The sequence below is a fragment of the Podarcis muralis genome, chromosome Z, assembly GCF_964188315.1.
Source record: "Podarcis muralis chromosome Z, rPodMur119.hap1.1, whole genome shotgun sequence".
Taxonomy (NCBI): Eukaryota; Metazoa; Chordata; class Lepidosauria; order Squamata; family Lacertidae; genus Podarcis; species Podarcis muralis.
Window position 1 is genome coordinate 41995129 of NC_135673.1, and position 21324 is coordinate 42016452.

General features: G+C 43.4%; 1 protein-coding gene across 12 annotated transcripts in view; it reads right to left on the reverse strand.

Moving 5' to 3' along the window:
- MAMLD1 (mastermind like domain containing 1) overlaps positions 1–21324 on the reverse strand; it is a 120617-nt gene that overhangs the window by 68848 nt on the left and 30445 nt on the right. For 5 of the 12 annotated variants that reach the window (XM_077922538.1, XM_077922526.1, XM_077922530.1 and 2 more), the window contains one exon: positions 12951–13025. The exons of 4 other annotated variants lie outside the window; for them this stretch is intronic. In XM_077922538.1, the coding sequence (XP_077778664.1) occupies positions 12951–13025 (75 nt within the window). The remainder of the gene's footprint in view (positions 1–12950; positions 13026–21324) is intronic. 3 more of the 12 variants (XM_077922528.1, XM_077922531.1, XM_077922529.1) reach the window with 1 other exon arrangement.

Consider the following 21324-nt stretch of genomic DNA (forward strand, 5'->3'; position numbering starts at 1 on the left):
TTTTCATTACATAGGTAGATAGATGTTACCCTTTAGTGCTTTGGAGATGCCAAACTACTTAAGTAGCATGCATATGTGAGCACCTGGGGGCTCAGTCTCATAGGTACTTTCATTTCCTACAACACTCCAATATAGCATCACCCAAGGCCATTGTGGTCAGTTTAAATGGTGGCTCCCAAGCAGCCAGCACTACTCAACACCAGAAGCTGCCTTATAACCAAGCCATCCCGTTGGCTCACCAAGCTCAGTACTATCTACATTAGGGCTGGGTGATATATACCGGTATGTGTCATCCAAAACTGTTTGAAGTCCATACTGTGATACTGGTTTTGTGATTTTTGGCCTGGCAATGTATCACGAATTATGATGGGTGTTGGGCTGGGTTAAAGGTCATACAAAATGGGTTTGAAGTCCATATCATAATTTTTGACCTGGCAAAATATCGCAAATCATGGGGTGTGGGTGTGTGCTACACAAAAAAATCACCATATGGGAGAAACTGTGAAGCCAGCCAATGCCTCTACATAGCTGTATCACTGTTTTGTTTTTTTTTTATTATTATTATTAAGGATTTTCTTGTTTTACAGAGCTGTATCACTGTTTAAGACATTGTCATATATTGATATATCACAATGTTTAGGTTGTGAAAACCAGGTATCGCCCAGTCCTGGTCTGCACTTTACAGCAGTAGCTCTCCAGGTTTTCAGTCTCAGCCCTCTCTGAAGATGCTGCTGGAGAGTGAATGCAGAACCTTCTCCATGCAAACCACTGAGTTATAGTCATTCCCCAAGAGCACTGTTGCCAGGGCCAGGGAAGGGGGTGAGGGTCCCCTCAAACCTGCAGCCAGTTTCAGAGCTTTAAATCACTGGCCCTGCTGTTTCTGCAGCTACACCCACAATATGCACCTTTTGAATGGAATAGCAAACAATAAAGGCGATGCACTCATTCTGGTTTTCATTGCCCAAGAGCCATAATAAAGAATGCCACCCCACATTTCAGGCTCATATCTGCCTGCCCAACGCTGATATAAAGTACAAGAATAATCTCTTGCAGGATGTTCTTGGCCTGGTATCTCAACCTCTCTCCTCATTTTTGATTCCAACTTCTCCGTAAAGAGGCAGCTTCTTAAAACACGTTTAAGGAAGCGGTCCCATGCCTTGCTCACACCACAGAAAAAGAGTCCCCACTGCACGAGAGCTATTATGCTTGAAGGAATGGAGAAGCCCTCTGGGAAATGGTGGGAAGGAATCAGCATTCCATGGGGGATGAGAATCCAGAAGGGTGACAGGTACCTGATACCCGATCTCTGCTTAAACAAGATTTTAAAACAACACCCCCATGGCCCTGCTTAGCCAGCCAGCCAAGTGCAGCCTGCAAGGACTTGGATCCAGTTCAAGAAGGCTGCTTTGTGAAATTCTGGCAACGAGTGCAGGTGTCTGTTCTCCAAGGCAGAGGTGGCAGCAACCTGGCCCTTAATTGCAGGCAACTATTCTACTGTGCACTAAGCAGCAAAGGTAGTGAAAAGACTCTGTGCCAAACAAATTGCAAGAAACCACAAAATGAATAAAGAGCTGTCTGGGTGGAGTAGAGTGGGAGAGGGGGGGGGGGAAGCATATATTTCTCGCTTAGAAAAAATCTTTATGATGCTGCTTGACTCCATTTCCCATAAGCCCCAGCCAGCCTGGAAATGGTCAGGGATGATGGAAGTTTTCACCTGGGAGGACACAGGAAACTCCCATCATTGCTCTAAAGGTTTGAAATGTTGCTCTGAGCACATACAGACTACCACGGTTGCCCTTACACAAGGACCACAAGGAAGATTAAAACATGGAAGATTAAGGTGGATTGCTAGCACTTAAAAACAGTTTAGTTCCACTTGCAGCAAGGTTACTCCCTCAGTGCTGTGAAAAATTGAGCTATGTGTTGTGACAAAACGATTCTTTACAGTCTTTAGTTTATTCACATTGACAGCAGTTCCCTGTAAGGGAAGACACTGTTCCTGTTTTAAAGATTAAGCCAACATGACCATGACCACTGAGCTACTTTGGTTAGATTTTTCTCTCCTCACTCCAAATTAAAAATGTGCATATAAAAGAAGTTTCTCTTTTGAGATTAGCACATGCAAGGTAGAAGGAAAGCAAAGGTATTGGACTAGTTCTCTCTACCTTGGGAAAATACCCACGCACCCCTCTTCACTCAAAGCGTCAAATTAGTTTCAAGTTCAAGGAACTATTTAAACTGATACTTCACTTACAGCCGTGCCAAGTCAGAAGGATCTCAGCACATGCCTAAAGTGTTTCTGTAAAAGAAATGCCTTCTCAGTCTGGGCCAAAAACAGAATGAAGACCCCAGGAGAAAAGAGTGTTAAGTAACTGCTCTTCCACTTCATCTAGGTTAAAGACCAATTATTTACTAGGGAAACAAAGAATGTTGTGTGCATCTTCAAAAACTGCAGGGCTCCTTGAAGGAATATTAAGGAGAGAAAAGGGGGGTGAGGGTGGAATTGCTAACAAATTGGGCAGCTCAGATGGGCGTCTAAGGCTTAACAGTTCATAATAAATGGTCAAATCTGTCTATGCTTAAAAGGCATCTTTTGCCAAAAACAAAATGGTAGATAAATAATTACAGCTGTCTGCTTTTAAACACTTAAGCTCTAAAAATAGCTTATTAAAGCAAAGCAAAATAAAACCAGGGGGGAGGGGGTCCTTAATCTAATATAGACTTGGATTGTAAATGTGCAGACTCCTTAGCCCCCACCCTCCTTTGAGGAAATAAAGACCCAAAACGTCCCTCCTTTAGCACGACTGAATTCCTTTGCAATGTGACCTCAGACATGCTTCCCTCAGTCTTTATCTGCCGACACAGCAGAGCTGTTGACCTTTCACCAATGACCTGCGCAGTCAATAAACAGCCTACAACCTACTTGAATAGAAACATTCCAAGCAACGGTTTGCCTTTCTTTCCTTTTTTAAGTGTCCCCCAACTGTTGCCTTTTTGTTGCTGTTGCTGTTTTTAACAATTTTCTCTCCTAAGATTCTGCTGGGCTTAAAAACGATGCAATGAAGCCCCGCCCCCCTACCCAGCACCAACAGCAAATCACAGTAAATCTTTTGCTCTGGGCTACAGGCAGCCCTCTGAAGACTGCAGAAGTTTCATTCAAAGAGAGCCTTGCTCCTTTAATGGCACTAAGGCAGGCTTTGCAGTGGTGCTTTTAAATGTGCCCTTTCCATTTTAAACTGCTGGTCCCTGTCCATGGTTCCAATGAAGCATCACAATAATCCCATTTTTTAGAGCTCGCTTTAGACTGCACAGCATACACACCACAGTTAACATCATGTTCCTTATTTTTACAAAGTTGTGTTAGCTTGCGACAAGCTAAATTTGTGTGCTGCTGAAAGTTTTTCACAGCTGTTTTATTTCACCTGTCCCGAAAGCAGAGAGCAGAAATCTCTGTTCTGAAGTCCTTAAGCACCTTATGTTGCTGGGATATTTATTAATTTCTTGCACCTTTTCCACAAGGAGCTCAAGGTGGCATGCATGGTTTTCCCCCTCCTCATTTAAATACCCACAACAACCCTGCAGGGTAAGTTAAACTGAGAGCGGGGGATTTGAACTCTGGTCTGCTGGGTTCTAGTCTGACACTCTAACCAGTACACCAGTAAGCAGGAATCAATACAGGTTGCATGCAGACCAAGAAGAATTGTCACACTTGACCAGACATCTGGGGGAACAGAACAGTGGCAGTGGCCTGCCAAGCAGCAGGGAGGACATCACAAACATCTGGCTCGCATGCCCCACACAGAATCGTGTGACTCAGTAGAGGGTTTTCTGCATCCCTGCCAAACCACTGATCACAACAGACATGAGAAATAATTCTGCTTCAGATCCCAGATGTCACTCTCTTGAGTGACAATGCATGTTAATTAAGGAGTACACAAATGGAAAGCATGAGACAGCCACTTGGCTTTCATGAAAGACAACTAGGACAACTAAGTAGAACGCCCTGATTCAGAGGCAGTGCATCCCCTGACACAAACAGTGGTTGGGGGGGGCACTCAGGAATCAGCGGGCATGGACAGTGCCAGATTACACTCTGCGGAGGCCACAGTAGGCAGTCAAAATCTCACCCCCCCCCCATGTGTGTGTTCTAGTGGGATGGCATTGAACTAAGAAAAGCTCGATCGTAATTTCCTTCCAATATTTTGATCTGTTGTCATGGGGCCCCTAAGATGCCTGGGGCCCATAAGCCAGTGCCTATGTGGTAATCTGGCACTGGGCATAGAAACTGTCTCTCCCCCCCCCCCAGTGGAGAAGAGGAGGGCAGACCGCTCTTCACCTCTATCAGGGAGAGAGACTACTTCCCAGCCCGCCATAGAGCTCTTTGGGGGTCAACTTCGTCTACAATGTGAAAAAGGCACATGGGGGGGGGCTCTCTCCACACCATGTACCTTCCTTCCCATGCCTCCCCCCCCCCCAGCTTGCCCAAGAGCTGTTTGGTGGACTAGGAGGAGCATGAGCTACATGAGGAGGAAGCACAAGGGGTTACTCTCCCCAATGTGCCTTCCTTCCCACCACAATTGCACACCTGCAGTTTTGATAGCAGGGGAGAGAACCAAGAAGTGACGAAGAAGAAAGGACTTTGACACCTTTGGTTCCATGGGCTCTAATGTTGCTCTGTAAATACGATGCCACGTGGCTTTTTCAAGTTGCATAATAGTATAATAGAGGTATTATATTGTAAGGGAGGAAGCGTCCACTCTTCAGCTGCCGCCACACCCCCGACTTTTAAATACTTCAATATTTTAACACCACTCAAAACCAAGGCAGACAGAAAGGAAGGAAAGACTGAAGAAGCAAAACAATTCTAAAGGAGAGAAAAAACAGGTTCCCTTGCAGTGTTTACAGCTCAACTATTGCAGTGCTTTAGCTTGGTGGATGAGAAATTAGAAGTGAAAATGATTAGAGAGGAACTAAAAATAGATGTGACTGGTGCATATGCCTTGTTCAGTTTCAGAAGAGGAGAAACTATTAGAATAAAGGGAGTGGGGGTGGAGAAAGAAAAGTGTAGCAGTCTATAGCTTGACCCAACTGCTTTGCTGGGAAACAATAGACCCTGAGGTTATACTTTGAACCAGGAGTGGGGAGGCTTTTGCCCTGATGTTCCTCAGAAACGTTTTAATTATTGTTCCCCAGGTATCTAAATGCATCGTTAGGGTTAAGGCAGCAGAAAAGCATAAACTGGGAAGCCCTTGGTTCAGAACTCATCTCTTAACTGCCCCATACGGTAATTAGAGGAGTGATCTATTTGACAGTGCTTCCAGAATGGTTCAGTGAGATAAAGTGATTTATGTCCAACACTCTAGAAGTTTTCATATGCACATAAGCATGCACACCTAACTTGTGTGTGTGAATATTCTGTAAGTATATTACAGAAGTGCTAATATAATTGCAAGTATATTTCTCTGGGTATATATTCCGCCCCCTCTTAGCTCCCCCAATAAAGGAAATATGCTTAATGATGCAATGCTGGGGGGGGGGGAGATAGAGATTTGTGATTAAGGAACAGGAAAGAGGACAGCGAGATGAGGCAAGGGAAAGCAGATGATTCTGAATCCTTTGTCTTTCTTCCTATAAAAGATGACCACTTTCCCCATTATCTACCAGTAGTGCTTTCAGGAAGTCTCTGCACGGTCTCAGAAGAAACCCAAGCACTTAATGCATTTGACACGAAGAACAATGTATACCTGCAGAAACATCTCGTTTTAATACTATATAGAATTACAGTGGAATTGGCTGAAATGTTATACTGTATATGGTTTATTTACTTTTAACTTGGAAATGATGGAAGCCTGCAAAAGGCATGCTACAACTTAAAAATAAATAAAACACAGCAAGAAGGGGTTAATTCTTAGGTTCCTTGTGTACCAACAGATGCCAACAGCAAGATTTGTGCATGAAGAAGGAAAGGAAAGGAAACGAAAGCGCACGCTTTCGGAATCACTCAGTGAACACATCCAGCGAAATAAAGGTAAATTCAAAAACAAGCATGAAACACGGAAGTGATTGGACACCCACCCACTCTGCTATGTGGTGTGACAAATAGGTTATAAGACTGTAATAGTAGCTTTTGCCTTTCTGCTCACAAATATGCAGAGAGCTGAAACCAACAATAATATGTTAATTAGATGCCCCCCCTTTGGGTATCAAGAGCCTATTTGCACCTATTAATACGGATTACCATTACCTGCTTGGTGAATAAAATTAACCCATTTATCAAGCAGCAAGGCCTCCTCTCAGCTCTTATTACAAACAGAAGGGGATACAAGATTGGTGTCCCTCTAATATGAAAGCATCCAATTAAAATCATTTGAACTAGAAGCAAAAAAAAGGGGGGAGAAAAAACACCCTTCCACTTAAATTTAGAAATGGCAAAACTGCTCACATTAGTCTAACATGACCTCTTGTGGTATCAAATATATTCTAACACACAGAGAAGTATTTGGGGGAGGACCTATCAGCCACCACCTGCCCACCAAATTGCAGAGTCCACACATGTGCAATTAAACACACTTCATTGGCTCTCCAGATATGTCAGTAGTGGGTAGGAGGTGACTGATTAAGTTAAACAAGGAGAGCAACCGTGAATATTCCACCTCTGTGTCCTGTGAGGAAACACAGGTTAACAAAACAGAACCAGGCAAATTCTATTATAAAATCGGGCTGGGAATATTCTGCTGCCATAATGGTGCCAGGAGTAGCCCATGCTCTGCAAGCTGAATGAAGTGGGATAGCTCAGTTGGTAGAGAGCAAGATTATCTTTAATCTCAGGGCCAAGGGTTCTAGCTCCACAATCGGCGAAAGGTTCCTGCATTGCAGCAGGGGACAGACTAGATGACTCTCATGGTCCCTTCCAACTCTACAATTCTGTGATGAAGGTACCCGAGATAGATCTATGATGCATACTGTATACCCACTTCACAGCATTTTGCAGAAGCTGACAGCAAGAGGAGGGGCAGAAAAAGTTTTTGGCCTAAGGACCAAACTAGCCACAGGCTCCTAGCCATGGGAGATGGGGGGAAGGGTAATATAAGCCTCCTCTTCCCACCCCCCGCTTTCACAGAGAGAATCAGGCTCCCACACCTCAGTAATTAGTTCACGAAAGCAAAATAGGTAGCTGTTCATGTCTAATTTGGCCCTTGAATTCCAAGGTGTCAGATGTCATTTGCTTGTTGTAGAAATTTATACCCTACACATCCATGCCAGGACAGGCTGTGGGAGGTGGGATGGGGGTGGAATCCTGCACATTGCCAAGCATTCATTTATTTAATTTGTACAGTGCCCTTCATCTGTAGATCTCAGACAGTTCAGAACATAAAAACACAAAATACAAAATAAAAACAATAACAAGAAGGGACAATGTCTCCACCCCCATTATTCAGCCCGGACACTGAGATGCAGCGCAGAGGGCCTTCTGGCGGTTCCCTCATTTCAAAAAGTGATGTTACAGGGAACCAGACAGAGTGCCTTCTCGGTAGTGGCGCCCGCCCTGTGGAACACCCTCCCTTCAGATGTGAAGGAAATAAGCAGCTATCTTCTCTTTAAAAGACATCTGAAGGCAGCCCTGTTTAGGGAAGTTTTTAATATTTAATGCTGTATTGTTTTTAACACTTGATTGGGAGCCGCCCAGAGTGGCTGGGGAGACTCAGCCAGATGGGCGGGGTATTAATAATAATAATAAAAATAATAATAATAATATATTATTATATATTATATTATATATTATATAATATATATATATTATATATTATATAATATTATTATATAATATATATTATTATATATAATATAATATATAATATATATATAATATATATAATATAATATAATATAATATAATATATATATATATAATATATATTATTATATATAATATATATTATTATTATTATTATTATTATTATTATTATTATTATTATTATTATTTTCCCTCCACTCCCTCCCACAAGGCTATAGGATGTTAATCAGCCAAAGACCCAGGTTGAGGGGGAACACTTTCATCTAGTGCCTAAAGTAAGGCTAGGCAATATATTGATATATCGTTCAAAACTGGTTTGATGTCCATATCGTGATATTGGTGTACGTGTGCTACGCAAAAATCACAATATAGGAAAAACTGTGAAGCCAGCCAATGCTTCTGCATAGCTCCGTCCTTACTTCAGGCATCGTGATATATCAGTATATCACAATGTTTAGTTGGTGATATATCACAGTGTTGAAAACCAGATTATCACTCAGCCCTAGCCTAAAGTTGTATAATGAAGGTGCCAGGCAAACCTCCCTGGGGAGTGCGTTTCACAGACAGGGAGCCACTGCAGAAAAGGCCATCCTCTGAACCTCTCACAAAGGAGGCACACGACACGAAGAAGGGCCTCAGAGGATGATTGCGGGGTCTGGGTAGGTTATTGAAGTATTGCCATCCTGAGCCAATTAAGGCTCCATAGGTCAAAACCAGCACTTTGAATTGGGCCTGGAAAAGTCAGGCCAATTCATACGATCAAACTATCTTCTCTCTCCCCACCCCCCCAACACACCCGTGAGTTGCCAGGCTGCCAAATTCTGCAGCAGCTGAAGTTTCTGAACTGTCTTCAGGGACAGCCCCACGTATAAAACATTATAGTAATCTAACCTAGAGGTTGTCAGAGCAGAGACTACAGATGTTAGTCTATCCCTGTCCAGATGGGGGTGTAGCTGGACCACCAGGCAAAGGTGATAGAAGCACTGTGTACCACTGAGGCCTCCAGAGCCTCAAGCAACAGTAAAGGATCCAGAACTGCCCCCAAGCTATGTACATATCATCACAAGGTCTAGAACCTTAAAAAGAGACAGAGGCATGGTTAGAGGAAATGCCAAACCATGGTTAAGCCCAGCTATCAGGAACAAAACTTCATAGTGTGCTCCTTCTTCCTCCCTTCACCCATGGCAAGTCTCTTCCTTTCCTGGCTTGAGGCAAACCATGGCTGCTTTTGAACTGTGGTTTGTAGGGCAAGCACAGAATGTAGTTGGCTGGATTGGATGCAACAGCAAACCATGGCTTGCCTCAAACTAGGAAGAGAATGGTGTATATGACAAGAGGAAAGAAGTGTGCTCACGCATAAGGCTCAGGCACGTAACACTAAACAGTGGGTTTTGGCATTACACCTGTATCAAACCATTCATGGAGCTAGAGTAAGCATCACTTGGTAAATAAAATATACACATAATTACTTCGGTCCGTAAACTTTCACCCACAGCAGTTGGCTGAACAAGAAAGTATTTATTACCCAAGCACCTGTACCCTTTATTCTAAGAGACTAAATGCCAGTGGCGCTGTGGGTAAAACCTCAGTGCCTAGGACTTGCTGATCGTATGGTCGGCGGTTCGAATCCCCACGGCGGGGTGAGCTCCTGTCGTTCGGTCCCAGCTCCTGCCCACCTAGCAGTTCGAAAGCACCCCTAAGTGCAAGTAGATAAATAGGTACCGCTTTATAGCGGGAAGGTAAACGGCGTTTCCGTGTGCAGCACTGGTGCTGGCTCACCAGTGCAGCTTCGCCACGCTGGCCACGTGACCCGGAAGTGTCTTCGGACGGCGCCGGCTCCCGGCCTCTAGAGTGAGATGAGCGCACAACCCTAGAGTCGGCCACGACTGGCCCGTACGGGCAGGGGTACCTTTACCTTTAAATGCCAGTGGAAACCTGGCCTAAAATCTGATCAAAGCTCAGTTACAGAACCAGTTTGATAGTTAGGTTATGGCCATGGAACATATGAAAGCCAACATGTGGCAGAGAGTCTCCCTCTTCCCACAATGAGTTATCACAGAAATTGAACTTTACACTTAGAACAATAGGCAAGCGTTTCTGACAGTTTCACTTCCACCCTGGCATCCTTTGTACACTGGGTAGAATATATTGAAAGATGCCATATTATAAGCCACGTGTTATTAGAATAGTAGATTGTCAACCATTAGGTGGCATCTTAAGGCTTTCCAATAGCAAACAATGAGAAAAAATAGAAGTGGGGGCCAGCCAGGGGGTTGTATGGCCCTCAATATTTTTTTGTTTTGCTGTCATGCAATACTGGATTACCTTGGAAGCTGTGAATCATAACGCTAATGAATTCTTCAGCCCAAAAAGAAAATGAAGGATGTCAGGGCTTTAAGTAATGAGCCACTGCCTTTGCAGTGCATAAATAAATCTTGGGTTAATTTATTTTCCTCTGACGAAGTAAGTTCTAGTGTGGTTTATCTGTTGTATATCACCAATTAACCATTCCTAAATTTTAAACAGAGCAGTTCATTATTATATTTTAAATTTTAGTTACAGGGTTTGGGGGGGTGGTTTTAAAAACAACACCCCGCCACAATAACACAATTACTCCAAATCTGGAGAAATAAAAACGATGTGATTTATAAAGCAAACAAACCAGTTAGAACGCAGCTAATTACATTCGCTCGAGACTAGCTTGCTTTCGCCCTCGGTGAGTGTTTGTTTCAGCTCCCAGTGCTCTGATAGTTCCTGACAGCTTGCTGGGACACAGGAAAGAAGTAGGTCAGAGTAAGCTAGAATCTGCAACAGAGGATCCCGTTCGACAAGCTTGTAGGGTAATACGGAGATCGAGGAAGTGTGTAATGTAGCGACAGTGTTTGAGACACATAACAAACAGCCTGAGGACAGCCTCTAGCGCAGCCGGTACATTTATCTTCTCTGTGTTGTAACACCCCTTCTCTCTCTCTCTCTCTCTCTCTCTCTCTCTCTCTCTCTCTCTCTCTCCACCCCGCCCCAATAGCTTATCTAGTTGTTTGGGAATCCTAATACAAAAGATGGACTTGAAGTGTGTGAAATTATGCAAAGCGGGAAGGGCGGGGGCGGAGCTGCACTTCCCACAGACTGCAGAACCCTGATATCTGGGAGGGGGAAAGGGGCATAGCAAATTCTGTGGATATTTAGCCTACTTAAAATAAACAGAATAAGCCTGTTCTCAGGGCAGCCCACAAGCCAAGCTTTGTAGTTCTGCTTTGCCCTAGCTCAGACATTAAGGGACGGTCTCAACCCAGTTTTGAAGTGACTGTCTATATGCACAGATGTATGTAAAACAAGAATAACCTTAAAAATAGCTTGGCACAGGGGCAGCCAACGCCTTCAGATGTTCCTGGACTAAAACTCCCATCGTTCCTGAACACTGTCTGGGGTTGGTGGGAGGTCCAACATCTGGAGGGCTCCACATTGGCTAACTCTGGCTTAGCAGGCTTGGAAAGGGAAAATAATACTGCTTATGCCTTTCAGAAAGGTGTGTGCTCAGTTTCTGTTTAAAATCCATGGAATGCCAGCTCAAATATGTGCTTAAGCTTAGGCTCTCCAGGCTCAGAACTGAAAGCACGCAAAATTAAAATAAAGCAGAGAGTATCTGAACACCAGCTGCTTTGCACATATTGCAGAATGGAGGCGGATCCTTCAGGTTAGAAAGTGTGACTTGCAGATAGGCATCAGCCAAGGTAAAAGGAATTTGTTCACACTGTGTTTGGGCTGTACTTGTACTTGTACTGTACTGTACTTGGGCATAATTGTACAAGTACACAACAATATTTTCCCCTAGGATTGCTCAACACAGATCAGGGTGGTAGGCAACTGTTTATTTTTTCTTTTCCTTTAATATGAAGTTTACATTTAGGCCTTTTATTAAGGCCCTTGGTGGTTCCGTGGTAGAATTCTTGCCTGCTGTTTCAGGCTGTTTTGTATTTGGGGGTGCCTAGCACAAGCATCTGGTCTGGAACCTGAAGCTGCCCTAATCTACATATTGCTTGACCACACTGACTCAAGCAAAAACCCCTAAACAAAACCCCGCTACATGCAAAAACTAACCATTTGTCTAAGTTTGGCCATCTCCTACAGTTAAGCTACAATGGTACCTCTGGTTACAAACACCTCAGGTTACAAACACTTCGGGTTACAGACTCTGCTAACCCGGAAGCTGTACCTCGGGTTAAGAACTTTACCTCAGGATGAGAACAGAAATTACGTGGTGGCGGCGCGAGGCCCCATTTGCTAAAGTGGTACCTCAGGTTAAGAAGGGTTTCAGGTTAAGAATGGACCTCCATAACAAATTAAGTTCGTAACCGGAGGTATCATTGTACTCTGTTCCAGCATGAAGAGAAGGCTCACATCCAGCACGAACTACACCGTGCCTCCTGTAATCTGCCCTGCACATTGGTTTTTACAGAGCATACAGGGCTGCCACACACCCAGAATTTCCTGGACATATCTGGCATTTGTCTGCCAAAAATAGCATCTGGGCAGAATTTTCCAATACCAGTTACAATGTCTGTGGAAATCTGGGCGAATGGCAGCCCATATCGGAAGTGTTGACTGTTTGGTGAATTTCCTTTAAAAAATAGCTTTAAAACTTAATTTTCAGATTTTTCAAAAAAGAACGCTCAACAACTTTGGTCAAAACAAAGCAAGCTCAACAAGTTTTGTTTCTGGATTTTCACTTTTTGAATTATGGCAACCCTACCATATGTAGAGGACAGCCCCCATCACCAGTCCCTAAAATGCCCTTTAGTAAATAATGGATGTGCTGCCTGTACCACTTTCCCACAGGCTCGTCCATTGGCACGAGTGCAATGTTTATAGTTTCACTGTTCTGCTGCAAAAGAAGGGTACCACTTCCTGGAGAAAGGCTACGTAGTTGCAAGCCTTTAATGATCCCGCAAGTACCATGGGATAAACCCAAAGAAAAATAACCGCTATGCCACTCGTCTAATGTTTAAATACACATTTAGATGGGAATAATGCAGAGAGAAGAAGTGGCGTGGTACATCTGCAGCAGAGCAACCAGATGTCTTCCTCTGCCCCGGCTGCAACAAAACATATCTCTCCCATTTCAGTCTCTATACCCATAACAGGCAAGGTAACTCACCATCAGTTCTCCCTCAAAGGTACACTCCTCCATTGTCTCCCAAGACGGATGCCATAAAGATGGGTACAAGTTCTGCTGAAATGAATGCAAGATCTGAGTAGGTTTGTATAGGATTTGTCTGAGGTATGAAATGCAGCACAAAAAAGAGAAGTTTTTACTATACAGTGGACCCTCTGGTTACGTTACCTTCGGGTAATGCAAACCTCGGGTTGCGAACGCAGCACCCCCAGAAGTGTATACTTCCGGGTTTCGCCGCGTGCATGTGTACACAGAAGGGCACCTCTGGTTACAAAGTTTTCGGGATACGGCAGGGCCTCCAGAACGGATCCCATTCGTAACCGGAGGTACCACTGTAGTAGTAACCTCCCCTCCTCACAACTCCCCATTTTTGCACAACTTGCAGTGGATTTGAATATAGCAGATCCCATCATCCCATGCCAGCAACAACCTGCACCCAAAGTTTGGGACTATCCACCCATCCATTATGCCAGAAAATTATAAATATGCATCAATTTATCTTTCATGGGGACATTGTATTGCCTTAAGAATGAGTACTAGGCTAGTATGACAAATCATGGTGTGTGGCAAAAACTCATCATTGTTACCAGATCTGTTAGTGCACCACTGCAGACACATCTTACACATGTATTTATTAAAAGGCTAATTTTGAGGACATAGCAATATGTCCTGGAGACCGCTGTGCACACATAGAATTGCGGTGCCTTCAGTAACCTTGATTAATTTGTGAAATTCAGCATGGATCAATCCTACTGCACTCACTCCAGAAAGCTAGCACCACAGCTGCAATTTAATATTTATTTATAAATAAAGGTTTAAAGATTACAACATGCGCAAGATTTAGGAGCTGTTTTGCTGCTTGAAATGCCAGTACAGTGGTATCTCGGGTTACAGACGCTTCAGGTTACAGACTCTGCTAACCCAGAAATAGTACCTTGGGTTAAGAACTTTGCTTCAGGATGAAAACAAAAATCACGCAGTGGCAGCGGGAGACCCCATTAGCTAAAGTGGTGCTTCAGGTTAAGAACAGTTTCAGGTTAAGAACAGACCTCCGGAACAAATTACCGTATTTTTTGCTCTATAGGACTCACTTTTTGCATCCTAAAAAGTAAGGGGAAATGTGTGTGCGTCTTATGGAGCGAATGCAGGCTGCACAGCTATCCCAGAAGCCAGAACAGCAAGAGGGATCGCTGCTTTCACTGCACAGCGATCCCTCTTGATGTTCTAGCTTCTGAGATTCAGAATATTTTTTTTCTTGTTTTCCTCCTCCAAAAACTAGGTGCGTCTTGTGGTCTGGTGCGTCTTATAGAGCGAAAAATACGGTAAGTTCTTAACCCGAGGTACCACTGTACAGAAACATACAGCAGAGGAAATCAAGAAAACAGCTCTCGCGGTCTGCAGCAAGGACAGTGTTGTCACGGAGCAGAGAGCCAAGAAACAGCCTTTTTTTAGAGGGTGTTGAGGGTTATACCCACGTGACATTTCATGACAATGACATAGGTGGAGAAATTCTTGGGATATCCCGACTTGACTTCATTAACAAATGTGGCATAAGAGGGCTTCCTCTTTTAAGTGAAGTTCTTGTGCCCCCTACACAAAGTGGTTAAAACCGGAAGCTCTAAATAAAAGCAAAAGGGAAACTTCTTGCTTTGATTATTCATAGCTTCTTAGCAAGGTGCCCTTACTCAGCTGAAAGGGGGCAGGGTTGTCTTTCCCTCAAACAGCATAAGAATCTGTGATTAATTCAGGTATGGTTGGGCATGCTTGCTGCTTGGAGACGATTTTGTCCATGGTGGGAGATTCCTTGCCAAATTATTGGTGTTATTTTGGATTAGATTTGGTACTGAATACTGGAATTAATTAGACTGGGGACATCCTCCTGCCTGTGAGTGGCATGTGCTGAGATTATTGCTGGCATATACACTAGGGCTTTCCGTATCCATTGCTGTGATCCTCCAACACATAGCTCACAGCAAAGCCAAATTACACACAAAGACTAGGGATTTGTGCCATGTTCCAGCTGCACAGATCTTTTGAATACACCATTCTAAAACCAATGGCTGTGAACTGCTTACAAATAATGCATTTTTAAACCAAAAAAAAAGCTTAAAATTTATCAGCTGAAAGGTATAATTCAATCCACATAAGATAGTAAAGGATTTCTACTTAAGACCTCAATGGGCTTTGTTAGCCATAAGGCTGCAAACCTTGGCAAGCCCACATACATGAATTAAGAATGTGTCTCAATCAAACGTTTACTTCCTTACTATCACTGCATTTGATGTCTCCAGATGTAAAAGGAGAATTTTAAAAAATCTACCTCCAGGGTTGCTTTGACAAGAGCAAGTGTCAGAATGTCATAAAATCCAGCGAATTTTCATTTGGAGGAAAATGAAATTGCTTTGTGAACCTACCATTAGAAGTTCAAACTACAGAAAACTCTCCTTGGCAGCCTGGTTCACAAACCAAAAACAAAAGAAAGCCAACAGAAAGAAACAAAAGAGCCGGTGTCAATTTTGTAAATCTGTTTCTTGGGTTTACTTATAGAACAGCCCAGAGATTGTTCCCCTGTGCAGAACTGGGTAGCTTCTACTTAAAGAACGTATATCTTAGAAAAGAGGTATGTTTGACAGGAACAATTTAAACTGCCATGGGCATAAACAAACACAAATGGATAAGGTTGTTTTCTTTCTTTCTTTTTGCTTTACACTCTGTACGTTTTCTGCAATACAGAAAGGTCTCAGGCGGTGACTTGGTTTTAAATGTATAGTCCGTAGAGTTCTTTGAAACTGGAAAGATTGGCCATATAAATTTCACTTTTTTTTTCTTTTTAAATGTTTTTGCAATCCTAGTTCACATATATTCAGTTATACGGGGGTGGGGTATTTATACTGTGGCATTGATAAACATAGCACCTTATGGCGTAAGACAGAAGAAAGACAGGGCCTCAAGGATTACAGTCTAACCTCTGACAATGGGGAGAAAATAAGAGGAAGGATGGGAGAGGAAAAAGAAATGAAGACATGAAGAATGGAGAAAATGCTGCTATATATCCTTTAATTTCCTTGCAGCTGGGAATGGATATTTTCCATGCTCCATGGAAAAGGTAGACTTGAGGAGGGACTTGAAGAAAGTGAGATTATTATCTACATACATCATATAAATATATGATACATTATATAAATATGATGTATGTTCCACACTGAATTTAGAACTGCGGAAATACAGCTATCTAAACTTATATTGTCAAAGCCATAGTTCCTTCGGGGTGGGGTTTCACCTTTATAATAAGCAAAGTGGTACCTCGGGTTAAGTACTTAATTCGTTCCGGAGGTCCGTTCTTAACCTGAAACTGTTCTTAACCTGAAGCACCACTTTAGATAATGGAGCCTCCTGCTGCCGTCGCGCCACCAGAGCACGATTTCTGTTCTCATCCTGAAGCAAAGTTATTAACCTGAAGCACTATTTCTGGGTTAGCGGAGTCTGTAACCTGAAGCGTATGTAACTTGAAGCATATGTAACCCGAGGTACCACTGTACAGTTCTCTCAGCTGATCAAAGTAAGAGAAAGCTTGACTGGCAGGGCAGGACTTCTGTCTCAATTTGCTTAGAACATCTGGCTGTGGTTCAAAGTCAGGATCTGGAGCTGCAGGTTGGAGTGGGATGGAGGCAGGTCAAATTCGCCAGTCTCCTGCAACCCTTTCCTGCCACCCCAGTTGCTAATGCACATCAGAACGTGGTGCACAGCATCTGGAATTTGCCAGGCACATTTTGCATCTGGCTATCGGCCACTTGCGCCCAGGTCTGGGCACCTGGAGGGTACCTGAAGTCTCTACCACCTGGAGGTGCATGCCTGGGGAACTTTGGATCTTGCCTCTTTTCACATACTGTCAAATTCTATCCACCTACACAATCAAAACAAATGTCAGGAACCAAAAAAGTAATATTGAAAAATTCGATTTTTGAGCCATCAGACCCCAAAATGGCAACTAGACACTCCATTTTGGCGACTGTAACCTTGGTTTAAGGAGCCATTTGGTGCCTAGCATATGTGAGTTTCTAACAATGGGTGCACCTTGGCTGCTCCTGCATGCTTGCTTGATCTTGGAATTGATCTTCAGAATGGCAGGTGGGAAATCCCACTTGCAGGTGCCCCCCCCCCCTTGGTAAAAAATAAATAAATCCCTGCTTATGGAGATCTCGGTGGTCTAGGTGATAGGCTAAAAAAGGCTGTGTACAAACCATATATCTAAAGCACATGCACACCCTAAATCCGGGGAACTGTGGTTCGTTGAGGGTTGTAGCCCTATGAGGTGTAAATTACAGTTCATAAGATTCTTTTTGAGGATGCTTTAAATGAGTGGTGTGTACACAGTCTGTAACTCTTCTCCCTAGTATGGGAGATTGCCACAAGCAATGCACTTCTGAAATCCAGCTTGGTAGCTCAGTCGGTAGAGCATGAGGCTCTTAATCATGGCTCAAGCCCCATGTTGGGCAAAAGATTCCTGCAATGCAAGGGGTTGGACTAGATCAGTGTTTCCCAACCTTGGGCCTCCAGCTGTTTTTGGCCTACAACTCCCATCATCCCTAGCTAGCAAGACCAGTGGTCAGGGATGATGGGAATTGTAGTTCAAAAGCAGCTGGAGGCCCAAGGTTGGGAAACACTGGACTAGATGATTCTTGTGGTCCCTTCCAACTCTACAACTCTATGATTCTATGGTGTAGAAGAGCAGTCCCATGTGAGATTCCCCCCACATTCTGAACTCACTTTGTCTCAGCAGCAGCATGAGCATGTGGGTTGGAGCATATACTTATGAACTTTCTCCAGGGCAGGGTTCTGAATACTGGGCCTTTCTAGCCGATTACTGCATGCAATATACAAATTCTCTCTTTGCTGTTATTGCTTGGTATTCATCATCATCATCATCAACAACAACATCAAGCAACTCCAGTTTTCAACTGGTTGTCTTCTAGACCCATCTCACATACTGGGAGCAATCAACAAATGTTTAAATGGGAACTGGACAGAAGCCATATTAACACACATGCCTTGAAGGTTGCAAAGAAACAAGGGCAAGCTATAGTAACAATTAACATTTTAGAGAAAGACAATGAATATGATTAGTATGATCAAATCACCTGTGCCTGCTAGGGAAAAAGGAAGCTTTTAACAGTACTAAAATACAGAATTGATTTGTACACATATTTGATAAAATCGATGCAATTAGCAAGCAACTGAACACTAGAAAGGAAAATTGATTGCTAGAAGAGCCTAGAGCAGAAGGTAATCAGTCCATTCTTCTGGATCCTCTCCATACAATAAAAAATTGTTCTTCCTTAATCGCCCCTAAATTATTTCCCTATTAATAATGCCATTACATAGCTATTCTTTTATTCCTATTATCTACTGTCCTCCTTGAAAAGCATTTAAAAGCTGTTTTTAGAGCAGCATACTCTAGCAATTTTTTAAATATCTGCGGCACAATGCTACAAGCGGAAACTGAACAATAGCATGTAACAAAAGGGAGAAAAGCAATTTGGAAACTAGTTCTAACAACCAAATCAAACAAACGAGATTATCAGATAATGGGTTTTGATTTTGTGGGATTCTACCAGGTTTCTCAGTAGGTAGGAACTCAAGGTTCTACACAACCATGCAAGATCTGGGCCGCACTGTGTAACCGGAATGATAACAACTTCGTCGGCAAGGAATTAACATACAGAAAATAAGTAAGAAAATAACATACAGAAAATCAGCTCACTATGGAGTCAAACCCTCTGCCAGTGGTAGGGTATCACTAAAGTCAATAATGGTAGCAACTCCAGTGTGTTGAGCAAGTTCCGCAACTTAGGGGTTGCCACGAGAATGCCCTCTTAAGGGCTACCACTGCCCTAGCATACGATGGTTGTGGAAGCTCCTAAAAGGTTTTCTTTGCCAGTCTAAGTACCTGGGAGGGTCTGTACAGAAGGTGGTGGACTTTTGGTTATTCGGGGCCTGAGGCATTTATGGCTTTAAACACAAACATGAGCATCTTGAATTGGTACCACAAAACAAACCCGCAACCTGTACAGTGGTACCTCGGGTTAAGAACTTAATTCGTTCCGGAGGTCCGTTCTTAACCTGAAACACCACTTTAGCTAATGGGGCCTCCCGCTGCCACCGCCATGCGATTTCGGTTCTCATCCTGAAGCAAAGTTTTTAACCCGAGGTACTATTTCTGGGTTAGCGGAGTCTGTAACCTGAAGCGTCTGTAACCTGAAGCGTCTGTAACCCAAGGTACCACTGTACAGTTGTTGTAAAACAAGTGGGTAGGACAACCAAGGCATTTCTTTCAACCAGGAATCAAGTCCCATACCTTCAAAGATAGCAGGGTAGCCAAAGCAGGGTAGCCAAGATAGCCAAAGGCCTCTGAGACTAACTGGACCCAGTGCTAAATATAAAGAACTGCAAGTATAGATCAGGAAGTCAACCCAGTGAATGATACACTGCAGGGGGTGCCTGGGAGGGAAGCAGTGCTTTGCCCCACACTGCTTTTGCGGGCAGCGGGCACGCATGCCATGCCCCCCTCAGCTTCCTACAGGTGGAGGGCACCAGGGAGGGATGCAGTTCTGGCAGCGCCCCCCACCCCTGGTATGTCTTGCCTCTGGGTGCCCTGCCCTATGGAGCAGTGTCACTGGGGCTCCCTATGCCACTGCATAGTTCCCATGTACAGTTTTCATGATTCATCTGCAAATACCCTGAGAAGGCGGTGATAAGTGTGCCCACTAGGGCAAATTTTAAACGAGTTGGTGTAGCACAACTGGGGGGCGGTGGAAAGGGCTAGGCTACAAATCCTCACGTCCCTACTTGCACCTGCCCTTAACTATTAAGATGACTGTAGGCAACTCATTTTCCCATCTCCAGTCATAGAATCATAGGATTGCAGAGTTGGCACCCTAAGGATCATCTAGCCAAACCCCCCATCAAACCTGCAACCTTGGTGTCATCAGCACCACACAATAAGCAACCGAACTGTCCAGGCTGACTTCCTCCCATCTGCAATATTATGGTGAGGAAATAATCCTGATTCGCTACACACATATGTTGTTAAGGGCTACAAAAATATAATGCACATAAAGCATATGGGGGGGTACCAATGCTGCATAAAAATTCTATTATAAATCAAGTTTCAAGTCGGCTCATTCTGGGTGGCTATTTTTTTAACAAGGCTATTTGCATTGCTACCTTTTTGTTGGCTTCTCTAAAAAATTTAAGCCACTGCCTTGCCCAAAACCTCTGGCAAGCAGCACACACAGTATCAGAAAACCCCATACTGTCACAAAACCTTCTCTATTCAGGCAAGCGATGTAGGTTTACACTGTATAGCCATTTCCAACACGGTCCTTTGTTGCCACTTAGAACTATTTCCAGCCTCACAGCTCTTTCAAATTAATTTTGTCCAACAGTGGGCTTAGGCACATGAGTCTCAGAAACAATTTTAAATGGCCTAATTTTGACTTCAGCCGGTCTCTATGGAGATTAATTGAAATGTTGTATATCTAGGTAGTATGGAGGGAGGGGGGCGGGGAATAGAACAGGCATAATAAGGAGCTCATAGTAGATGTTTAAAGCCAGGAAGTGCAAAGTAAAAAGAAGAAGAAATCAGCAGCTTAATCTTTCAAGTCTCCCTTAACCCCTATTATAAAGTGTTTAAGATTTGCTCCTGCACTGGGAACTGCGAGCATGTGGGTGCATAGGAGATAACGCCAGGCTGAACACCATTCCTATGCTCTAGTCAAGCGAGATCAGCTAGGAAGTTTCTAAACTAAAACAGGCCAGAATAGTCCTCTGCACCTCAGTCTCCTCCCCACCCTAAAGCAGAATACAATAATGATCCATTGTAAGCTGACACAGTCTCTCCATTTACAAAGAATGATAAAAGTGGTCATAGCAAAAAAATAAAACAAAAGAGGCCAATAAGCATAGCTGCTAGCAGACTATCCCAGGAACTGTGTTCCTTCTGGACTCTATGCAGAAATGCTGGCCATTCATTAGCTTGTTTGTGTTCTGATTGTTTGGCTGGTTCCTCACTCCCTAGGCAGCAAGATTTATCCTCTTAGTTTAACACTACAAAGTAATCAAATTGCTCCATTACAGTTGAAAGGCTTTAGACAGCCTGGAGGGAAGTGGAAAAGGCGGGGCATTTCTGTGGCAGTCATGTATAGAGTAAGTTGTCTCATCAGTTAATCCTAAAGTTCATATTCCTCTTGCCTCCTTTCATGAAATGTCGAAACACTTAACTTTAATGACTGATGTAAGAAGGACGTACAACTCTCAGCTGAAATTAAACTTGATCTACCTTCTGAGATTGTTGACC